The sequence below is a fragment of the Falco cherrug genome, chromosome Z (genome assembly GCF_023634085.1).
Source record: "Falco cherrug isolate bFalChe1 chromosome Z, bFalChe1.pri, whole genome shotgun sequence".
Classification (NCBI taxonomy): domain Eukaryota; kingdom Metazoa; phylum Chordata; class Aves; order Falconiformes; family Falconidae; genus Falco; species Falco cherrug.
This window is the reverse complement of record NC_073720.1, coordinates 77,844,294-77,862,908: the sequence shown is the minus strand read 5'-3', so window position 1 is coordinate 77,862,908 and position 18,615 is coordinate 77,844,294. Positions and strand designations below refer to the sequence as shown.

At 39.2% G+C, this 18,615-nt stretch overlaps 1 protein-coding gene across 1 annotated transcript in view; it reads right to left on the bottom strand.

Moving 5' to 3' along the window:
• Positions 1–1,358: 1,358 nt before the first annotated feature.
• The window catches only part of ELL2 (elongation factor for RNA polymerase II 2), a 36,707-nt gene continuing 19,450 nt past the window's right edge, over positions 1,359–18,615 (bottom strand). Inside the window, exons 3-12 of the mRNA XM_055698314.1 lie at positions 18,279–18,400; positions 16,096–16,259; positions 14,100–14,359; positions 11,227–11,351; positions 10,989–11,088; positions 8,595–9,156; positions 6,227–6,296; positions 2,694–2,865; positions 1,638–1,682; positions 1,359–1,499 (exon numbers count right to left, since the gene is read on the bottom strand). Coding sequence (XP_055554289.1) covers positions 1,359–1,499; positions 1,638–1,682; positions 2,694–2,865; positions 6,227–6,296; positions 8,595–9,156; positions 10,989–11,088; positions 11,227–11,351; positions 14,100–14,359; positions 16,096–16,259; positions 18,279–18,400 — 1,761 coding nt within the window. The remainder of the gene's footprint in view (positions 1,500–1,637; positions 1,683–2,693; positions 2,866–6,226; positions 6,297–8,594; positions 9,157–10,988; positions 11,089–11,226; positions 11,352–14,099; positions 14,360–16,095; positions 16,260–18,278; positions 18,401–18,615) is intronic.

Genomic DNA, 18,615 nt, shown 5'->3' with positions numbered 1-18,615 from the left:
CTCCCGTTTACCTGAATGCATGTTTTCTGGCAATTGCACATTTTCTGGTTTACAGTGATACACAACATTTTTTGGATGCTGGATATAAAATGTATTAGCAATGCTACCAAAATTTTGGCAAAACCTCCAGATTTGTAAACATAATGCTTCCCTTTTCAATTGGCAGCATTTTGAAAAGAGAAACACATTAAGACACACAAAGGTTTTCCTCAGTTTTGACCAAATAACCTGTGTTTTCACATGATAAAGTAAGCAGTGGTTTACATCAAAATAAACCTAAAAACTGCATGAAATGGAAGTTTGTGCTGTTTGATGATCACAGTATTTTAAAGTTAAATACATCTGTTCTTTGTTATATTCCTGGTATCCAGGACAAAAATCTTTAAATATATATCTTTCATGTAGGCAGTAGCTTCTTTGCATATCTCTCTTCAAAAAATACTTTGTAGTAGTATATAAATAGGTAACCTACATGTTTAATTTTATAATCTTGCCCCAAAACTGTATTTTATTTTAATAATCTCCCCAATATTATTAAAGCTGACAAACTATTGAAATGAAATGCTCTCATCTTCCACAATAGAAGGAGCATTTTTATAGGAAAAACCTATAGCAACACTGATCAGTTGTTTTAACCTAAGCGCCTACGTAAAGTAGCAGCTTTTTTTGTGTGTTTCTTTTATTTTCCCCATCACACATGCTCACACCCACACATTCTTACACACACACAGTAAACGCACACACTTCCAGACACTGGTAGGCCACACAGTGCTTCCCAGGTGCAAAGTGGGAAGCAGTGTAGCTGATAATTTAATGCATTAAATACACACAAACAAACACCTTAAGGCAACCACTGCAATGGATGGTTGAAGTTGCAGTGGTGAGTTTCTGTTGTAACAAAATGGGCTGTATACAGCACATACATATACATGCCTCTTTAACCCTCCAAAAAAAATTTTTTTTTTAACTTTGTGCAAATTTCTGAAGTTTCTACCATTTAAGGCAAAGAGTTTGCATTAACAAGGAAGGGCAGAAAACAGGCTTATACCTACCCAAACACATTTCAGTTTAAGACAATATTTTCTTAAAGTGTCACAATTTCATAGTAAAGGCACTGGGTCCCCAGCATCTACTGACAGAATTACTTCAATGGACAAACGTAACTCTTGAAGAAAAGGGACCAGAAAAAGCAGCTTCAAATATGAAAAAAAAACCAACAAACAAACAAACAATAAAACACCACCAACACCACAAGTAGTTAACTTAAGTCTACTAATACTGAAATTTATGTAATGCAGAGGTTTGATACTAACTTGGAGAATCTTTGAGCAACTAAGTTTTAAATAAACAGGCTTCATTCAACTGTGCTGGCCAAATAAGGCGTAGTGCCACGTCTCTGCCTGCTGTCTGTCGAATTCCACTACCATTCTCTTGATGTGAGACAGCTTCTTGTGGAGGTACTCACATCTGTGTTTCTCTTCATAGTAGCTGGGATAAGACTGTAAAGATGAGGTAAAATGAAAATCTGGGCATGAAAACATTTCTGCAGAGTTTAGTATTTCATCTTCTTTGCTTAAAAATAGCCTTGAGCCAGTCTTGGTGACTGCTACCTTCCACAAATCTGGTGTTACACATACCTCTTTTACCTTTTGATACTCTTCTAAGACTTCCTCACAAAAGACCTTCAAGGAAAAAAAAGTACATGAAGACAATATGAGGAACATTTCACCACTGTCAGAAAATGCAAATTTATGTAAAATGCTAAAAATATACTCAGTTTTCCTCTAGATATTTCGCTATCCATGAGCCACCACTCTCCTGGCACTGCAAAAATAAACCCTCAACTCCCCATATCACGCAAAATCTGCAATTAAACCTCTAAACAGACAACAAAGGGAGCATGTGTTTGAAGATTCCCTTTGAGCAGTCACTTAAGCTGCTGTGCATTCACAGACAGCTCAAATAGGTAGAGTTTCAGGGCTGAACAACTTTTTGCAGGGTTTCCTCAAACTTCAAAAATCAGAGCTAGCCCACGCAGGGCCCGAGCATGGTCTGGGTCTGAGCAGGGTCTACAAGACTTCCCTTTGTCTGATCGAGCAGTACCAGGGATTTTAAAATACTCCCTCTGCTCACAAACACATCTGCAATCTGGCCAAAAATGCAATAAAAGCCAACCCAAAATCCTCAGCGTGCACAGAGAATTAAAGAACCCTAATACCAAATATCTGAAATTTGTATGTCCAACACAGAGAAGTCCAGGTTGGAAAACCAGAATATCAGGTGTTTAACTCTCTTTGTGAAAACTGTAGCTAGGATCAGCCACCTGGGAGATGAGTAAGTTGTGGCAGTAGGTTTAGTTAAGTGTATAAAATCATGGGAAACAGAGGAGCAGGAAAGCTTTGGTATTATGGACGCTGGTTTCCATGTGCTTCCAATCCTCTCCCTACTCTGTGTAACAGCAACCACCTTGGAAGGATGCTAAGGCAGTCAGCAAAGTCTGAGCCACTCTGGTAATTCCAGCTACGTGACCTATTACTCAGTCTCAGACATTGAACCTGACAAGTCTTTTAAAATGATATTAATCTAATTTAATAGATTAATATACTGAAGAGTCTGCCCTGCTGAAAATGTGGGCTTTTGGAAGGGCTAAGAGAGCGATGAAACACAATCTTCACAGTTTTATCCTTCTTTACCTCATATTCTTTGGACCCTGGAGAAAGACTCTTCCGCAGTTCATCAAGCTGCGTGAATCTCTTGATGACACTGTCTATTCGAGCATGCAAAGTCCTGTATTCATCAAACTCCGCATTGAAGTCATCCTCGTAACTCTGGCGTTGATTGTATGAGCCTATAGCTGTGTATTTTCTAATGGAAAAATAAGTACATGTGAAATTTTACATCACGGTCAGTGAATATCAAGTGTAGATACCCAAGCATTAAGTCAGTTAACTATGCGACTGACTGCTTCCACAGATAAGCACATGTGCTCCAAGAGAACACATTTATGTAATTACAGAAATCTACCGTACTTTTATGACAGTTGCCAATATTGTACTTTTTAGAGTTTTTATTCAGAAGCTGGCAAAGAAAAATATATGTGGCATACTTAGAAAACATTAGCAATCATACAAATATAGAAGGACCAATAAACACATCAGCTTCACTGAGGGAGAGAAACTGCTAGATTATAAACTCCATGAAAGGACAGGTCAGTTAAGTAACATTTACTTTTGAAAATTCATTTTCATTATATTTTTATAAGTGACTCCAATTATGGAGTTGGATGCAGCTAGGTTTTTGGCTACATTAGTGCCTAACAGCAAAGCCTAGTTAAGGATAAAATTAATTATTTTCATGAAAACCAGTTCCATTGCTGTCCACTCAACTAAGGCATTTGCAAAACAGCAACAGAAACAAACTGCAGACAAGTTGGGAACAAAAGAAAAAAAAAATCTCATCACCTCACCTCCTAAGGAGGGCAAATCCCATGACTGATGTGATTGAAACTTGCTTCATTCCCCTCTCCCTCAGGTCAACATGAGTGAATTTAACAAGCTCATTAGACAAATCCAGCACAAAGTGGCAATGTGAGTAACAGATACCACTTTGCACCGCCATCACACCAATACTTCTGGTTCCCCTAGCCAGAAGACCTGGTTCTCTTTGGATAACACAGGCACCTCCACACAGGGACAAATCCTTCAAACGACCCTTAGGTTGATTTTCATAAGCAATAAAAAATTAACAAGTTGAAAGTCTGTACCAATGCAGACAACGTTTTTTGTCAGTGATGTGTCCCAGGTCAGATGAACCTGATTAGAGCACTAGAGGGTTTTTAAAGGAAAACTGCAGGTGCCCTTCAACATTTTGGGAGGTACCTGTAAAGTGACAGGCGGACTACCGGCTACAGCCCACAGCAAGAGTCCTAGCATAGGGCAAGAGCCCAGCAAAGCACTTGCAATCGAAGTGTGTGGAGAGGGAAGAAATGAGTAGAAATGGAAAGAAACAGGAATCCATTTTTGTTTTCTTCTAAGCAAAGTTTAAGCAAAAAGAAAGCTTGAGTTCCTTTACTCTCATAATCTTTATATTAAGATGGAAAGTACCTTCACTCATGAATTATGCAGCATTTGAAAGACAGGAAGAGAAGCTGGAATAAACTACCAAAGTCCTTTAAACTGGATCAAATTGCAAGTCAGCTGCTCTCAGGTTTCAATCTTTCTGTAGTGATCAGGCAGATGTCTGAAACAGCTCGACCTCATTTTTTTCCAGGACACTACAGCCAGCTGATTATCTCTGAGATTGCTCCAGATGTTGCCCCTTTCACAGGGATTCTTCATTAAAGCTTTTAATCCCAATCAGAACTAAACCAACTTCATGAAAACTTGCATGAAGGCTTTTTTCTTTTCGTTTCTTTTTTTTTTTTTTTTTAAGCTTGTAGCAATGGCTATTGACATGCAACTTTAATAGTAGATTACCAAAACCCACATACCTTACTCCTCAGTGTCACCGCCCTCAGCTGATTGAGAAGCGGACAGCAAAGAGCTGAATCTGCTCATTTTCACCCAGCAGAGGCTGGGAATTAAACACAGGTTTGAGTTCTTAGCTAATGCACGAAGGACTAGACTGCTTCCCTGCAGGACCAGACTAACTCTCAGTCTTTTCACAAAGCATCACTCACAGCATTAAATATGACGCAGGGTGCTACCACCCCATCTGCTCTAATGCAGATGGAAGATGCACCCAGGCGCTATGGGGAGGTCTGACCACCCTTGCTGACCTTACTCCTTGGGCAGAAGCTGGGGAACCTGGCAATGTGTAGCATTTTAACAGATAGACACGCTTCTCCCTCCACTCCTTCACTGCAAATACAACGAGGGGACTCAACAACGCTGCTTCTGCAGCTGGTGCCACACAACTGCACTGCCCGCAAGCGTCAGGCTCATCCTGGCTTTACCTATCATGGTGCTCGTTTCAGCTCTGAGCACTGAAGGCCCATCAAAACCTTCTCAATCTCATACTTCCAGCAAAGGAAAGAGGTGAGATTGCTCCCCACTGTGCCTATCCTCCCACGAGAAGAGCATTTTACTAGAAATTCAGGTTGCACTGACCAAGTTATTCCAGTTATTCTACTGCAGCCTCTTTCAACATTCACATTTTCAAAAAAGCCCACTGATAAAACAGTGAGGGAAAAGCCCAGACACTGGGCATTTGCGGAAGCTATTTCTCTTTTTACAACAGTAATGAAAACTCTTCCTGGTAGAAAAGTTTAAATATTCTAAAAAAGGATTTAGGCAACCAAATGATTCTGTTATTAGAGCTATTTAATTTTAAAGTTCTTTAATACTTGATATAGATTAAAAACTTTTTTATATAGAAGGAAAATTTTATCTTTTGGGAATTTTAATCTAATGTGTGCCAGCTTGTTAAGGAGTTAAAATTAAACTCACCAGGAAGCCCTTCTGTAATTCCATAGGCTGCAAAATGCCAGTCATTGTAGATATGTAACATTTGATGTGCAAGTCAAATAATGCATTTTTGTCTTGCTTTGTAGTCAAAATTAAGCAGCTAAAATTTAAAATCTGAATTTGAGATTTTTCTGTTTGCTCTAGCTCTTCAGTCTGCAATTCTATGGTGTAATTGGACAATTTTCCTGTAACTTCAAGTTAGTCAGTGGCCATTCTACACCAAAGTTTTAGAAATAACTTTGATAGTTAACTCCTGTTAGCTCATATAAAGGCTTTGTAATGCTGGACTTCAGTGTCTGCCATCTTCCCTCCCCAGCTTTCCAGCTTAGAAACACTAAGCAGTGAAAACACAGGAAAGATGTTCAAATTTACATATTCAGTATTTTGCATTCAGCTTTCCTCCTGTATTGCCTGACCTCTACAAAGAAAACAGCACAGGTTCGTTGTTTTTTTTAATTGTGTTCTTATAGAAGAATGTAATCAAGCATTTCAAATCTTCTTCTACAGTATATCAAAAATTCTTTTTACACTTCTTTTCCCCTGCAATAATTAAGGGACAATCTCAGTGTTTAAAACTCACCAGTACTTGAATAAGGCAGCTGAGTGACTTAAAGAAACTTGTCATTATTCTAAAATTACATGTCATTCTTCTAAATTTACATTTTGGTAAATTTTTGATTTTGCAGCTAAATGAGAGTTTTTATATGTGATTTTTCAACTACTTCCATCAGTGGCAAGAGAGTTTTCATCATTTTACTCACAGGATGTAGTCTGGTTGTTCAGATGTTGAGGAAGGAGATTCTACAGAGGCAGTGCAAGTTTCTTTAAGTCCTACAGAAAAACAGAATTTTGATACTTGTGATAAAACAGATTTTTAATATAGCTGAACAATACTAACCTGACAGGCTTGAAAACATAATCCTTTAGAGTTTTATTCTCACAGTAAATTACTCTGAATAAGCACTGTAAGTTAATAATAGGGCTCACATGACCTTCTCCACAGTAGGCAGTCCCGGGGTTTAGAAAGAGGGCACGGCTACTTTATTCTACAGGTTCTGTGCTACCACAGTATTCATCCAAGGTCAGTTTTTCTTATTTGAAGACGTGATGTGGCATCTGCACAGCAATTCAAATTATGCAGCAACAAATGTAGCTGCACAAAAGACAACAGCTTGACACAGAGGTAGACAGATATGTATCTATTCCAACATGCGAGTTCCAGTGAGAAATAGAGTAGAAAGCTTAAGTTCTTTTCATGCCATGTTTTTTATTCCTCCTTCCTTGCCAATTACAGATATCCAAAGTTAGATTTAACTTCAGCACTCTTCGAAGTGGGAAAGTCAATACTATTGTATATGGGTTACTGGCACTCAGGCTTCAATAACCTGCAACAAAGACTTGCTCCTCATTAACATGGCAATACTGGGTTTGAAAGTTATTTGCACTTGTAAATTGCTCTTTAGCTCTTTTAAATGGCATTTAGAAAGCACAGTATGCTTAATCTCTAATCCCTGTTTTTAAAGGAATATTTCAGGAGCCTCCTATCTTTCTGATAAATAAGAACATTAGCTGCTGTAAGAAAAAGTTAGCTGGGACAAGGAGGAACACTCAAGTGTCCTGGTAATCTCTGCTTTTCATTTGGGGTTTTGCGGCGAGCTTAAAAAACACACAATCCTTTATATTCACTATTAACTTACATGGCCACTGTGTAAACACAGTATTTCTGCTAACACTCAACATTCTTGCCAATCTCTAAGCTATCTCAGCTTTAAGCCATGGGGGGAGAAAAGAGCTATCATGTGATGTTCTACTCAATTTTTCTGCTTTTAATATTACGATTATTACATGGCACAGCAGAGTATAAAGAGAAGTGCAGAAGTGGGAACAAAATTTGAGAAAAAAGCAAACAGTAATACTAATAGTCACAGTATGTAAAACCAACTTATGTGAACAGTTTTCCTGCAAGCATTTGATTTTCGAAAATTCAAGTTCATTCTGGCTTGGACCATTTGAAACCTTCAGGGTAAGCACTAACTTGAAACGCTGTACAGATTTTTTCCTTCCCTAGCTGTTCAAAATTTTGTTACCAGCTTCTGGAGAAAGACGGGTCAGATGTTTACGAATTCAAAGCAATCCCAAACCATGCAGGCACTTGAGGTATGTCCAGGCTAATGTGGAAAGACCATCTCAAAGCACACCATCAGTTCAAAGAGGCACCTTGCATACTCTAAAGATGCCTCCCAAGCTGTGACAGCAGAGAGCTAAACCTGACTTCTAATCTGCGAGTCAAACCACTGAAATTAGTTAACACGCAGATTTAACACAGGAGCTGAACTCTGCCCTATTTTGTGTGTGTGTGCATGTTAAGAAATCAAGTACTCTTTGTGCACTTCTGTTAAGCTTTTCAATGCCATTTTAAGCGTGTACCATTTCTACATCTTTTGAAGTAATAAATTCTGCAGCTAAGATGGAGAGGAGCCCACAGCCCAGTTCAAATCAGAACTCTAGTAAACCACATCAGTTTATGTAGGTTTTAGACTCTGAGAGTTTGATGAACCTTGTGTTGTGATACACAATGAAATACATTTACATCTGTGTGTTTAAGTAAACTAGTATGCTATAAATATGCATCACAGGTTTTTATTTTCAGCATACAGACTTTACAATTGGCTGATGGGAAAAAGTGGATTAAGCTTCAGTAAACTGTCAGTTTACTGGAAATCAAGCTAAACAAAAAAAAATCCATTCCTTGTGTTGTTCTAGCACCTAGCTCTTCCTCTTCACCAGTTTCTGCCCAACAGCGATCCATTTAATGTTTCTAATTATTTTTGTACTACACAGTGAGAATTCTTTAAAATGAACCTAAATTTAGATGAAGTTCCAGGAGGACAGCTTCTGGGTTTTGTTGTGGTTTTTGTTGTTTGGGGTTTTTTTTCCTTCTTTTTTTCAAACTAACATTTACAAGGTAATGCAATGGCAAAAACAAAAAAATGATTCTTCATGACCATAAAGTAGGGATAATGGCAAAGCACTTAACATACAGCAAATGAAAAAACAGACCATTTTCTTGGCGGTCCCTTTTCACCAGGATTACCCATACAGCAGTTAGGAAAAGCAGTGTGTTAATACCATCACCTGAATCCAGATCGGAGGATTTTTTCCAGTTGCTAGTTTCTTCTTCACTAGCGTTTTTCTTCTCCTCACTTGCCCTAACATCCTGCGTATTGCTTTTGTTCTTCTCATGCTCTTTCACATTACAGGACTTTTTGTGCAACACCACAGGCTTCTTGCCGGCAGACACAGGAGGCTTCACCTGCACGGCGGGAGCCACTGGGGTTCCACAAGGAGTCAGAGAGGTATGTTTTTCCTGCTGCACTTCACAGGCGATACTTCCATTTTGACTGAAGGTGGCCACCGGCAGCTTTTGTGACCCCTGCCCCTTAGGGGTGCTGGGGGATTTGTACAAGGCAACTTGAGGAGTGCTGGAAATGAGGCATGTGGAAGGTAGCAACGCAGAAGAGGGAGTCAAGATGGTTGTGGTGGTGGTGGTGGACAGCAGAGGGGCAGTGGTGGCTTTTGCACTGAGGGCTGGCAGGTGGCTGCTGAGCAAGGGGTACATTCGATTGCTCTGATGAGCTATCCTCTGCTTTTTGCCCATGTGACGGACAGAAATGGGACTCGAATGCCGTTTCTGTAATAATTAAAAAAACACCAACAAACCAACCAAAAAAACAAGATCAGAATTAAGTTTTGCTGCCGTTCTGCAAAAGGAGCATTTCTTAACAGGCAATTGTTGAAAACACACCTTCCCTAACAAGAGCTGTCAAACAAAGAAGTACTACAGCTAAATACATGGTGTATTACATCCCAGGTTTCTAATCTTATGACTTTGCAAGTTGCTCTTCAAATCTACAGCTAAAAGTCTTTGGGAGAAAGATGCTCTCTACAGCAGCTCTACTACCAAAGGCGTCACCGAAATGAGGTCAGGTGGTTATTGCTCAGGTACCAATCCCTGTTTGGAAACACCAGGTCAAGAGCCAGCCTTTGCTGTCACACAGCCACACAGCTGACTACAGCAGCCCCAAGAAGCATACGGCAGTGAGCTTACCAGGGTGTGTGAAGTGCAAAGCTGATAAGAACAGGTAAAGCCCCTGGTTCCCCTAAGCTGTCATCCCAGCTGTTCTCCAGGTGCAACGCTGGCTCACATCACCTTGCCTAGCAAACATATGCTGCTCAGGTTGATGTATAAGCGACAGCTTGGACCAGGAGTGCCAGACACAGCTCTGTGCCACCCTGCTGAAATAAATCCAGACTCCGTGTGTACAGAGGCAAGCGCACAGAGGTCGCTGGGACCTGTAGCATTTCATGCTCTGACTGGAAGAAAATCAGGGGGGAAAAAACAGAGGTGTGCCCTCCCTCCTCCATTTAAATGTGGTTATCTCGGTGATAAAGGACTTTCTGTACCTCCCAGTTTACCCCTGTACACTGTGTGCACTGAAGTGTGCAGTTTTAGTCATAGAAGGTATCAAATTTCTCCTTAAAGTGATGCCTTTTAAGCAAAATCTTCCAAACTTCTTCTAAAAGTGTTTGCATATTGATATGCTATCAATACAATCCTCTTGTATTGATAGGAAAACAGGACACGTGCATTTTAAGTCTGAAAAGGCTGTGGGGAGGCAGATGTACCTGCTGATTCAGATCTGCCTTTTCATACCTGGGCTACCCTAAATCAAAACAGGTGCTTAAATGATGCCTATATGGAAAAATAATTAAAAACATATTCCTCCAAGTGGATCACCACTGTAATTTGTCTTTATTTTAGACCTTCCTAAGCTTTAAACAGTAGCACAAGGATGTTTGTGCATATTTTGTGTATTATTAACTACCATACCACAAAAACCTTGAACACATACAGCCATGTAACAAAAACATACATGTCTTGTCTTTAGAAGACCTTCAGGCACATCAAGATAAACAAGTTATGTGGCAATACAAAACAGTTTTAAGTATTTAACCATAGTACAGGGTTGTGTAACAGTAACGGTAACCAAGAAGTTCAGCAGGTGAGTTGAAACTCTACAAGGCTTCTGCAAGGTCAACATGCGATGCATGGTCAGTTGTGATTTAGGCCAAGGTGTTGGCTGTTCAAACATGACAAGGCTCATCTTTGTCAGAGACCTAGGTGTGTTTACAAAATACTGTGTAGAGAGCAATTGTTTATTTTCCCAAATATTTTAATAAACATTCTGAAATACAGAATGATAAATATAGCGGCCCTTAAGCTACGTGACTGTAAGGGTTTTGACATTTTGTCAAATCTCTCTGACAGTGCAAACCTCCCTCTATAAAAAAATAAACCAATTAGAAATAAAAGTTTCAGTTTTTCATGTGTTAAAAAGTCTGTTAGTGCTTCACAACTTTATATAGTGTTCTATAAAGTGTGATGAATCTTTATATAAAGTGTGCTAAATCTTAATACATTGTAAATAATGTTAAACACACACACACCCCCCAAAAACATACCTGAGTAGTTGATTTATCATTGTTCTTAGAAGTTGCAGCAGAGACCGAATCGCTGCTGGTAGTGGTGGCAGTGGCGGCACTCTGAGGTGGATTTAACTTCCTGTAAGGATGACCCAACATCAGGTTACAAGCAGAAATGTCTATGTCATAGTTATTTCATTATAGGGAAGACAGACATTCATCTCCCAGAGAAAGTTTTTTAGAAGGCTATTTTCCTTCCCCTGGAAACTGAGCTTACTTTGAAAGTATTAACTCCAATGACTGTCTTTCTTCTTCAGTGTATCCAGGCCAATCTTTCTGAATGTCTTTAAATAAGTAATCCCTCAGAACGTAGCAGTTATCCTTTGGATTCAAGCTGGCTACCTACAGGCAGACATTTAAGAAAATAAACACTCATTATACCTAAATGCGAACTACAGAAATAAGACTGGTACTGCAAAGCTAAATCAAAGCTGAAAAGGCAATCATACACCAGTTTTCCAGGTTTGTCAGATGTGAAGATCAAAAGTGGCTCTCACGTAATGAGCACCAATTTAAAAAAAATGCGACCCATTTGAGAGGTAGGAATTTGGATGTAAGAAAATCCCACACTGCTGCTGTATGAAACATACTCCATGAAAACCTCTCTCCTCACCATATTGTCTTTAATACAGCCAATACTACGCCAAAACTTTACATTAAGAGGCCTAGTTGTTTATTTATGTTTCTTTTTTTAACAACTGAAGAATGCTATCCTCCACATACACATTCAGATTTGTTCAACTGCAGGAGGAAACCTGCTGTTCTTTCGTTTTACACAGCTATACTGGGATGGCAGAGCAGACTATCCATGGAACAATGCATTTTTTCCATCATCCAATTAATGACCACAGTATGTCATCATTTGGCTTGAGAAAGAAAAGCAATTCTGTTTAAAAGCCACACAAAAGCTTTCTACTGCACAGTGTTTTGCGATAACCCAACTAGCCCTGAACTACTTCAAGTACAAAGATTAATTATTTAATCTATGCCATTAGTTTTAAGCCATATCAATGTTTTGCCAATTGGGGAAAAAAAGTAACTCTACTCACATCTAGCAAGTTACTTTTTGAAAACAAGGTTTAGTGCTAAAACATTTAAGGAGTGCTAAAAATTAAGGAGAAGCACTCTTAATTTTGCAGACACAGGATTCGTTACAGCAAAGTATTGTCGCGAGAAGGCTGCGTGCATGCCTTGCTGTACACTTTTGAAAATAAAATGGGTTTATATCTTCCTCATAATCAAAAAGTTAAAATGAGTTAGTAAAACCCTGAGACTGCTGACCACTAAAGTGGTGGTTTAGACTTCATCACTTGACACCTGTTCAGAGTTTCAGAGAAAACCTCAAAGAAAAGCTCTCCATTAATACAAAATGCCGAATAACTCGCCTTTTCACAGCTTTGCCTATTTTTTCCTCCAAAACATGAAAAGTGATAAATACTAATTCATGTCTGTCTGTGTGTCTGTCTGTTCCCAGCTTAAAACTAACAAACAAACCAACCCAAAGTAACCAAGATACCCTGAAACAGTAATTCACTCATTAAAAAGAGAACGAAGGCTAGATTCTAAGAGAAGCAAATCTGTGTGTATTAGATCTTACCAAGTTCTGGCTGCTGCTTTTAGATCTGTACAAAAAAACACACACACAGCTTCCCCCCCCACCCTCCCCCCCCCCCCCCCCCCCCCCCCAAAAAAAAAAAAAGCCCCAAACCCCCTAAAACCCCTTATTACGAAGCTGGAAAAAAGAGTCAGCAAGGCTTTTCAGGGTTTAGTGCTGCTAACACAACCATTTCTGAGTGCAAACCAACAGCCTGGGGTAGTCTACTCCACATAAAGGGAACAGACTCCAAGAAAGTGTCCTTAAACATTGCCAAGAGAAACAGGACACAAAGTTTTTGCACCTTTTACCCTCTTGAGAACTGATCTTTTGGAATTTTATAATTGACTTAATAAATTGACTGCTTCAATCTGTATGTAAGAACACGGATCTCGTTCAATTGTGTATGTCTTCAGGGTAAAAAAACCACTATTGCACCGTGTAAACAAAGCAACAACACTTGACATATTCAAGGAATGAGTTTTTAAAATTCAGTGTAGGATCAAAGCTGCATAAATGTAGAATTTTACTCACTTTAATAGGTTCTAAAACACTTCTTTCCCTTGATAAATGAGAAATATTCCTTCTTTATATATTAATTCATGCACAATTCAGCCACAGTCTACTGATACAGCAAATATTTAAAAAGTAAGGGAGAAGCCACTGCCATCTTATACATCAAAAAGCCTTTTCTGAACGGTTGTTGTAGAAAATTACTAAGTGATGCTCTCAAACACACAGCTTAAAACTTTCACCTGTACCACATTATAGGCTTACCAATACCACATTATAAGCTTACCAATAATTTTGATGGATGTGATAAAGAAATACAAGTGGAACTTAACGGAGCACTGGAAAAGTCACTGAATATAAAAAAAGGTTTAAAGTAAGATAAAGACAAAATCCACATGACACCAAAGAAAGGCTATGCTCAAAATTGGACCACCACCACCTATTTCATTTATGATTTGGCTGTAACACCCTTCCCTGCATCACAATTCTAACAGTTCCCAAGAGAAGCCAAGTACCTTTACAGGTCACCAGCTACACTCAATTGAAATTCTAACCTATGCAATTACCAAACTTCTCTCCTCATAAACTTGTCACAAGAAATACTAAATACTATGACAAACTACTTCACAGAATTGAGAGTACATGTGGTCAGTTTCTCTCAATTGAGCAGCTGAACAGTCCAAGTAAGAGCGAGGAAAAACTAAGACATCAGGACAAACAGAGCTAGAAATAGTTAATTATTGCCTGCCATTCTAGCAAAACAAAACCACTCCACAAAATTTTTTTAATTTGCCCTTCCCCTCATCATGCTGACTTGCAGTCTGGGGCATCTGTGTAAAGGTTACTGAAAAACTTAAAAACAGGGACCATTACCCAAGTTGTTTATTATTTTCTAATTTAAACACTGGAGTAACACAGCTCGAAACTACAATTAAAAGAACAGCAGGAGGGAAAAACTGCTGGCACAAACTCTGTGACCTCACCTGCTTGAGGATAATTCCAAGGGAATTCCTGTCCTTTTGGTTGACACCATCTCGCTGCAAGCGAGCAAGTAGCTCTGGTTTCTTGTAATTCTTCAGTGCCAGTAAGTGAACCACCCTGTCCTTGTATGGTCTGTGGGAAACACTACTGTGTTTTTGAGACCTCCGTGATGTTTTGCCGCAGTTTGTGGATGTCACTTTATTCCGCACTAGCACAGGACTTGAACCACACCGTATTAGTTTTTTGATCGGTACTCTTCTGCCTAAAGTAAGGGTTAAGAACAAAAAAAAAAAGAAAGAAAAAAACAGGGTGACATGGGAGGTTAGGAGAAGACAAGAAAGTTGATTTAAAAGAATTTACGAAACTAGATAAACTCTAAAAACTAATTAGATAGCATTTCAAGATCTATAAGAATACAGGTAGTAAAGATACATCAAGATAGACATTAACAAATATCCAATATTAAAAAATGCTAGTAAATGAGGGATACTAGTAAGAAGACTTTATTGATTATTTATATAGATGGTGCTGTTATTATTTTTCCAGTTTATAAGCTCAAGCACTGATACCGAAAATCTGGCATTTTTTTAGAAGTGCACTCTAAAGTGTGATGCAAAAGTCTTCCATATCATTAAAAGATTCCCCACTGATGTCTAGGGAGACCAAGTCTAAACCTTTACCTGCATCACTGCTTAAAGAAACTACCAACACTTGGTGTTAATCACTTGACTTACCATAAGTTACCCCACATTTTAAGCTGAAATGTTCCCCACTTAATTAATAAGCCCAGGTTTGTCAGAAACAATACACCAAGAATTCAACAGTTCTTGGGAGCCAGGCCAGAGAAGTTTTAAAACACAGCCTGCACAGCACTTTGGATCATACTCTACAAAAAATACACAACCCATCTTTCTCAGCTGGAGGAACAATGCAAGTGTTTGCCAGTGATGCGTTCAGAATTTTACAGTAATTCCACCCAACCTGAATCTCAGTTTTCCAGTGTTTTTAAACTGGAAACTTTTGTTTTCAACTCCCTTGTTTTTAAACTCCTCTGTATTTTTAGTCAGCATTTGCTGTTGGACAGAAAAAAAAAAAAATCAGAATACTACAGAACATTATTCTAGTAAATACTGTTAGCAGTCCAACAGAGGATGTGACAGAAACCAGGCATTTTTCTGAAATCAACAGCTCATGTTTGGTACATGAGGGAGCCTTAATGAGTACTGATGACACAATCTGGAGCTTGCTCTCTTCTATCAAAAACACAGAGACTGAGCTGTGCTTACGTACTGCTTGTCCTCCGGAATAGCAAAAATTTGTTTCCATCTTGCAGTGGAGGCCAAATCTTTCCCACCTCAACTGCTCCCCCAGAGTCTGTCCTTCTGGTTTCCAAGAACAAATCCAATCATGCAAACACACACAAATTTTTTTTACAACAGTATGAACTTGCCAGTCTATTAAACACATTACAAACTTTCTGACAAGGTAAATTCAATGTAGATACACACCCCTCCTCCACAGATGATACTGTAAGCACTTAAATCAGCACTAGCAAGTGTGAAAAGCAAAGTCTTTCACATTAAGCTATGAATTTGCATATAAGACCTTCTCAATGTTAAATTTTTTAGATTACAAATTAAGGTTAATAGTTTAGCACAGTATTCAGGGACTCAAAACTGCTGTTACACAAACAAAGCATTAGCTAGTAAACCAGAGAATTTAGGTGCGTGGGGTGGTAAAACCCCTTAGCTCAATGGCCAAAATTTCAACCAGTCAAGCAATATGGAACAAGGAAGGACTGGCAGGTTTCTGGGAGTGAAAAAGAATGTCTGAACGCAGCAACAGGAGACTGCAAACCTGTCACATGAGAGGCAAGCTACGTACAACCAAGACCTTACCCAAGGTAACAACCACTTTACCCAAGAATATGCTGAAAAGACAAACTACTGCATTTAAAAATCTTACAGACATCTAGTAGAAAATGAAATACAACCATACCTAGAAATGGTCCACCAGCTTTAATGACCTTTAGATTTCTATTGCATGACTCCTCTTCTACCTGGGTCAAGCGTGCTTTAGTCGTCTGACAGGAATCACTAGTTGCACGTACGGTGATTTTATTCTGTATAACTCCCAGGCTAGTGAGTTTTGAGTCTCCAGAACTATAAAAACATTGAAAAAGGTTAAGCCCAAGCACTAGTTCAGGTTTATAAATATGGTTGTATCAGGAACTTTAAAACCTGTCTTTATAGGTGAAGAAAAACATTTTCAGGTTCTGACAGCTAGCTAGGGCACACATATATTTCAAATTGTCTCTACACGTCCAAATTGCATCAGTTTTGCCAGCAGTGCACCCCAACTAACAGCGGCTTTGTTTAAGCTGTCCTATCATCACCCTTAACAAGTACCCTGCATGGCACCCGCCATGGCAACAGCTCCACCAAAGAAAGGACACTGGCTCCAGCTAACCCGAAATGCCTTAAGTGCTCTAAAACTCCCCATCAATGCTCCAAGAAGGGTCAAGAATCCCACATTCCCAATTTATTGCATTGTTTCCGAAGTCAAAGCTGGACCAAGCCACTGACCAAATACTGCAAGATGATACAGCTACAGTTTTGCCCATAGCCTAGAGCTACATATTGATTCCTTTCCGAAATCACCACATTTACAACAGGACAAAAAGGTCCTTACTGCCATCTAAAGCACAGCTTTTACCCATTGCCCATTTTCTTGAACATCACTGCCTTTATGTGTTTTGTCACCATGAGAAGAGCCAAGGACTGACCGAAACACTGTTATCCCATCCTCTGGCTAGGCATTTTCAAAATCCGAGCCAGTTTTGAAGACAGACCTGCCTTAAGCACAAAATTACAGGTAGAGGCTCTGAGGAGGTCCTTTCTGGTGTTGTTTTTTGTTTTTGTTTATTTTTTTAATTAACTGTCTGTAACATGTCACAAATTTTGCATTAACTTTGCCAGTTAATTAATTTAGCACAAACAAAGCTGGCTAGCTAGTCTGGATTAGATTTTGAAGAAGGTTGGTAAAATCACATTAAAACTACCTAGGCATGTTATTTGGAATTATTCACAGTTAAAGCTGCATAAATTTAATCTTACTTTAAAAATACTGTTTAATTCAACTGAAGGTGCTCCTTACCGAATAGAAGAGTTCTTAGAGGTGCTTGGGAGAGACAAGTCAGGAGCGGAGGCAGAACCTCTTACCCCAGCTTGCACTCCTGTCGCTTGCTTTCTGCCAGCCATGGCAGCTGCCCGGCCCCTTTCAGACATATTTTAGTAATAATAAAAAAAAAAAAAAAAAAGGCCAAACAAAACCAAGAAAACCCCAAAGCCACACTGCCTCAGGCTCCCCCAGGAGGGAGAAAGAGGAGGATGATGAGAGATCTCCTGTTAGGCAAAAAGCTATTATATTAGCAGTTTTCTTATTGCTCCAAAAACCCGCTATCTAGACACATCTCTGTTTTTAAATTGAGAGCAGCAGCTCTCCTGTAACCTAGAACCTGAGCAGCGCCTTTTGGAGACGTCTGTTGGTGTGCCTGCCGACTACCAGCTTCCCATATCAACACACAAGCTCTGCCTGTGACGTCATAGTAACGGCGCAGTTACCCAGCACCACGGTTACTATGCAGAAGGAAGAGTCTAGAACCTGAAGCAAACAATGCAAAACACAGAACCTTCCCAACTTCCGCAGACATTAACACTGTCCACTGACTTAAAGGACCAGAACAAGGTGCTGCTGTATTACTTCTGGGTTCTGAAACAGCACAGTCATGCAATTATGAATAAGGTCACTGATTTATGTGGCTCTTGAAGTAAGACAAATCCATCATGACCAGCATGCTTGCATGCTGCAAGCCATAATCATATTTACATATTGTTGCAGAATGGATGTGGTCTAGCTCAGGTGATGCTGAGCTCAGAATGCTTTTAAAAATAGCACCAAGAGGTAAGAAAGTACTCAAAAGGTTACTCTTTAAAGAGCAAAACCCAAAAGAATTCTATGTAAAAGTCAGTATTTACAATTAGCAAGAAACCACACTGTTGCTAGAAATTTTCTACTGCAACTCATCACTAGGAGCACGCTTCTGTTACAAGTTTTTGCTATATGCTCAAAGCCACAGACTCTAAAATTTGCCGTTAAAGAAAATGTCAAGCAAAACTTACCTTGAGTTCATTTGCTGGACACAGTCTAAGCTTCCCTGAGGATTATCTTTGCCAACATTTGACGAGCTGAAGCTAAATGTCTTCACTTCATTTGAGGAATCAACTTTGGGAATTTTAACATGCTAAAAGGAAAGAAAAAGTTTACATAAAAACTTCAATCTACATTCTTTTGCTTGCAATTAACTAGGTCCAAGATGTTAAATGAGAAACTATTTTCACAAGTTTTGATATGATTTTAGTCATATCACAAAAAAAGGCTCCTTTGGCACAATTCTCCTGCTGAAAGCAGCTCTGGCTACATGTCTGCCACAGCAGTACCTGCACTGGAAAAGCTACA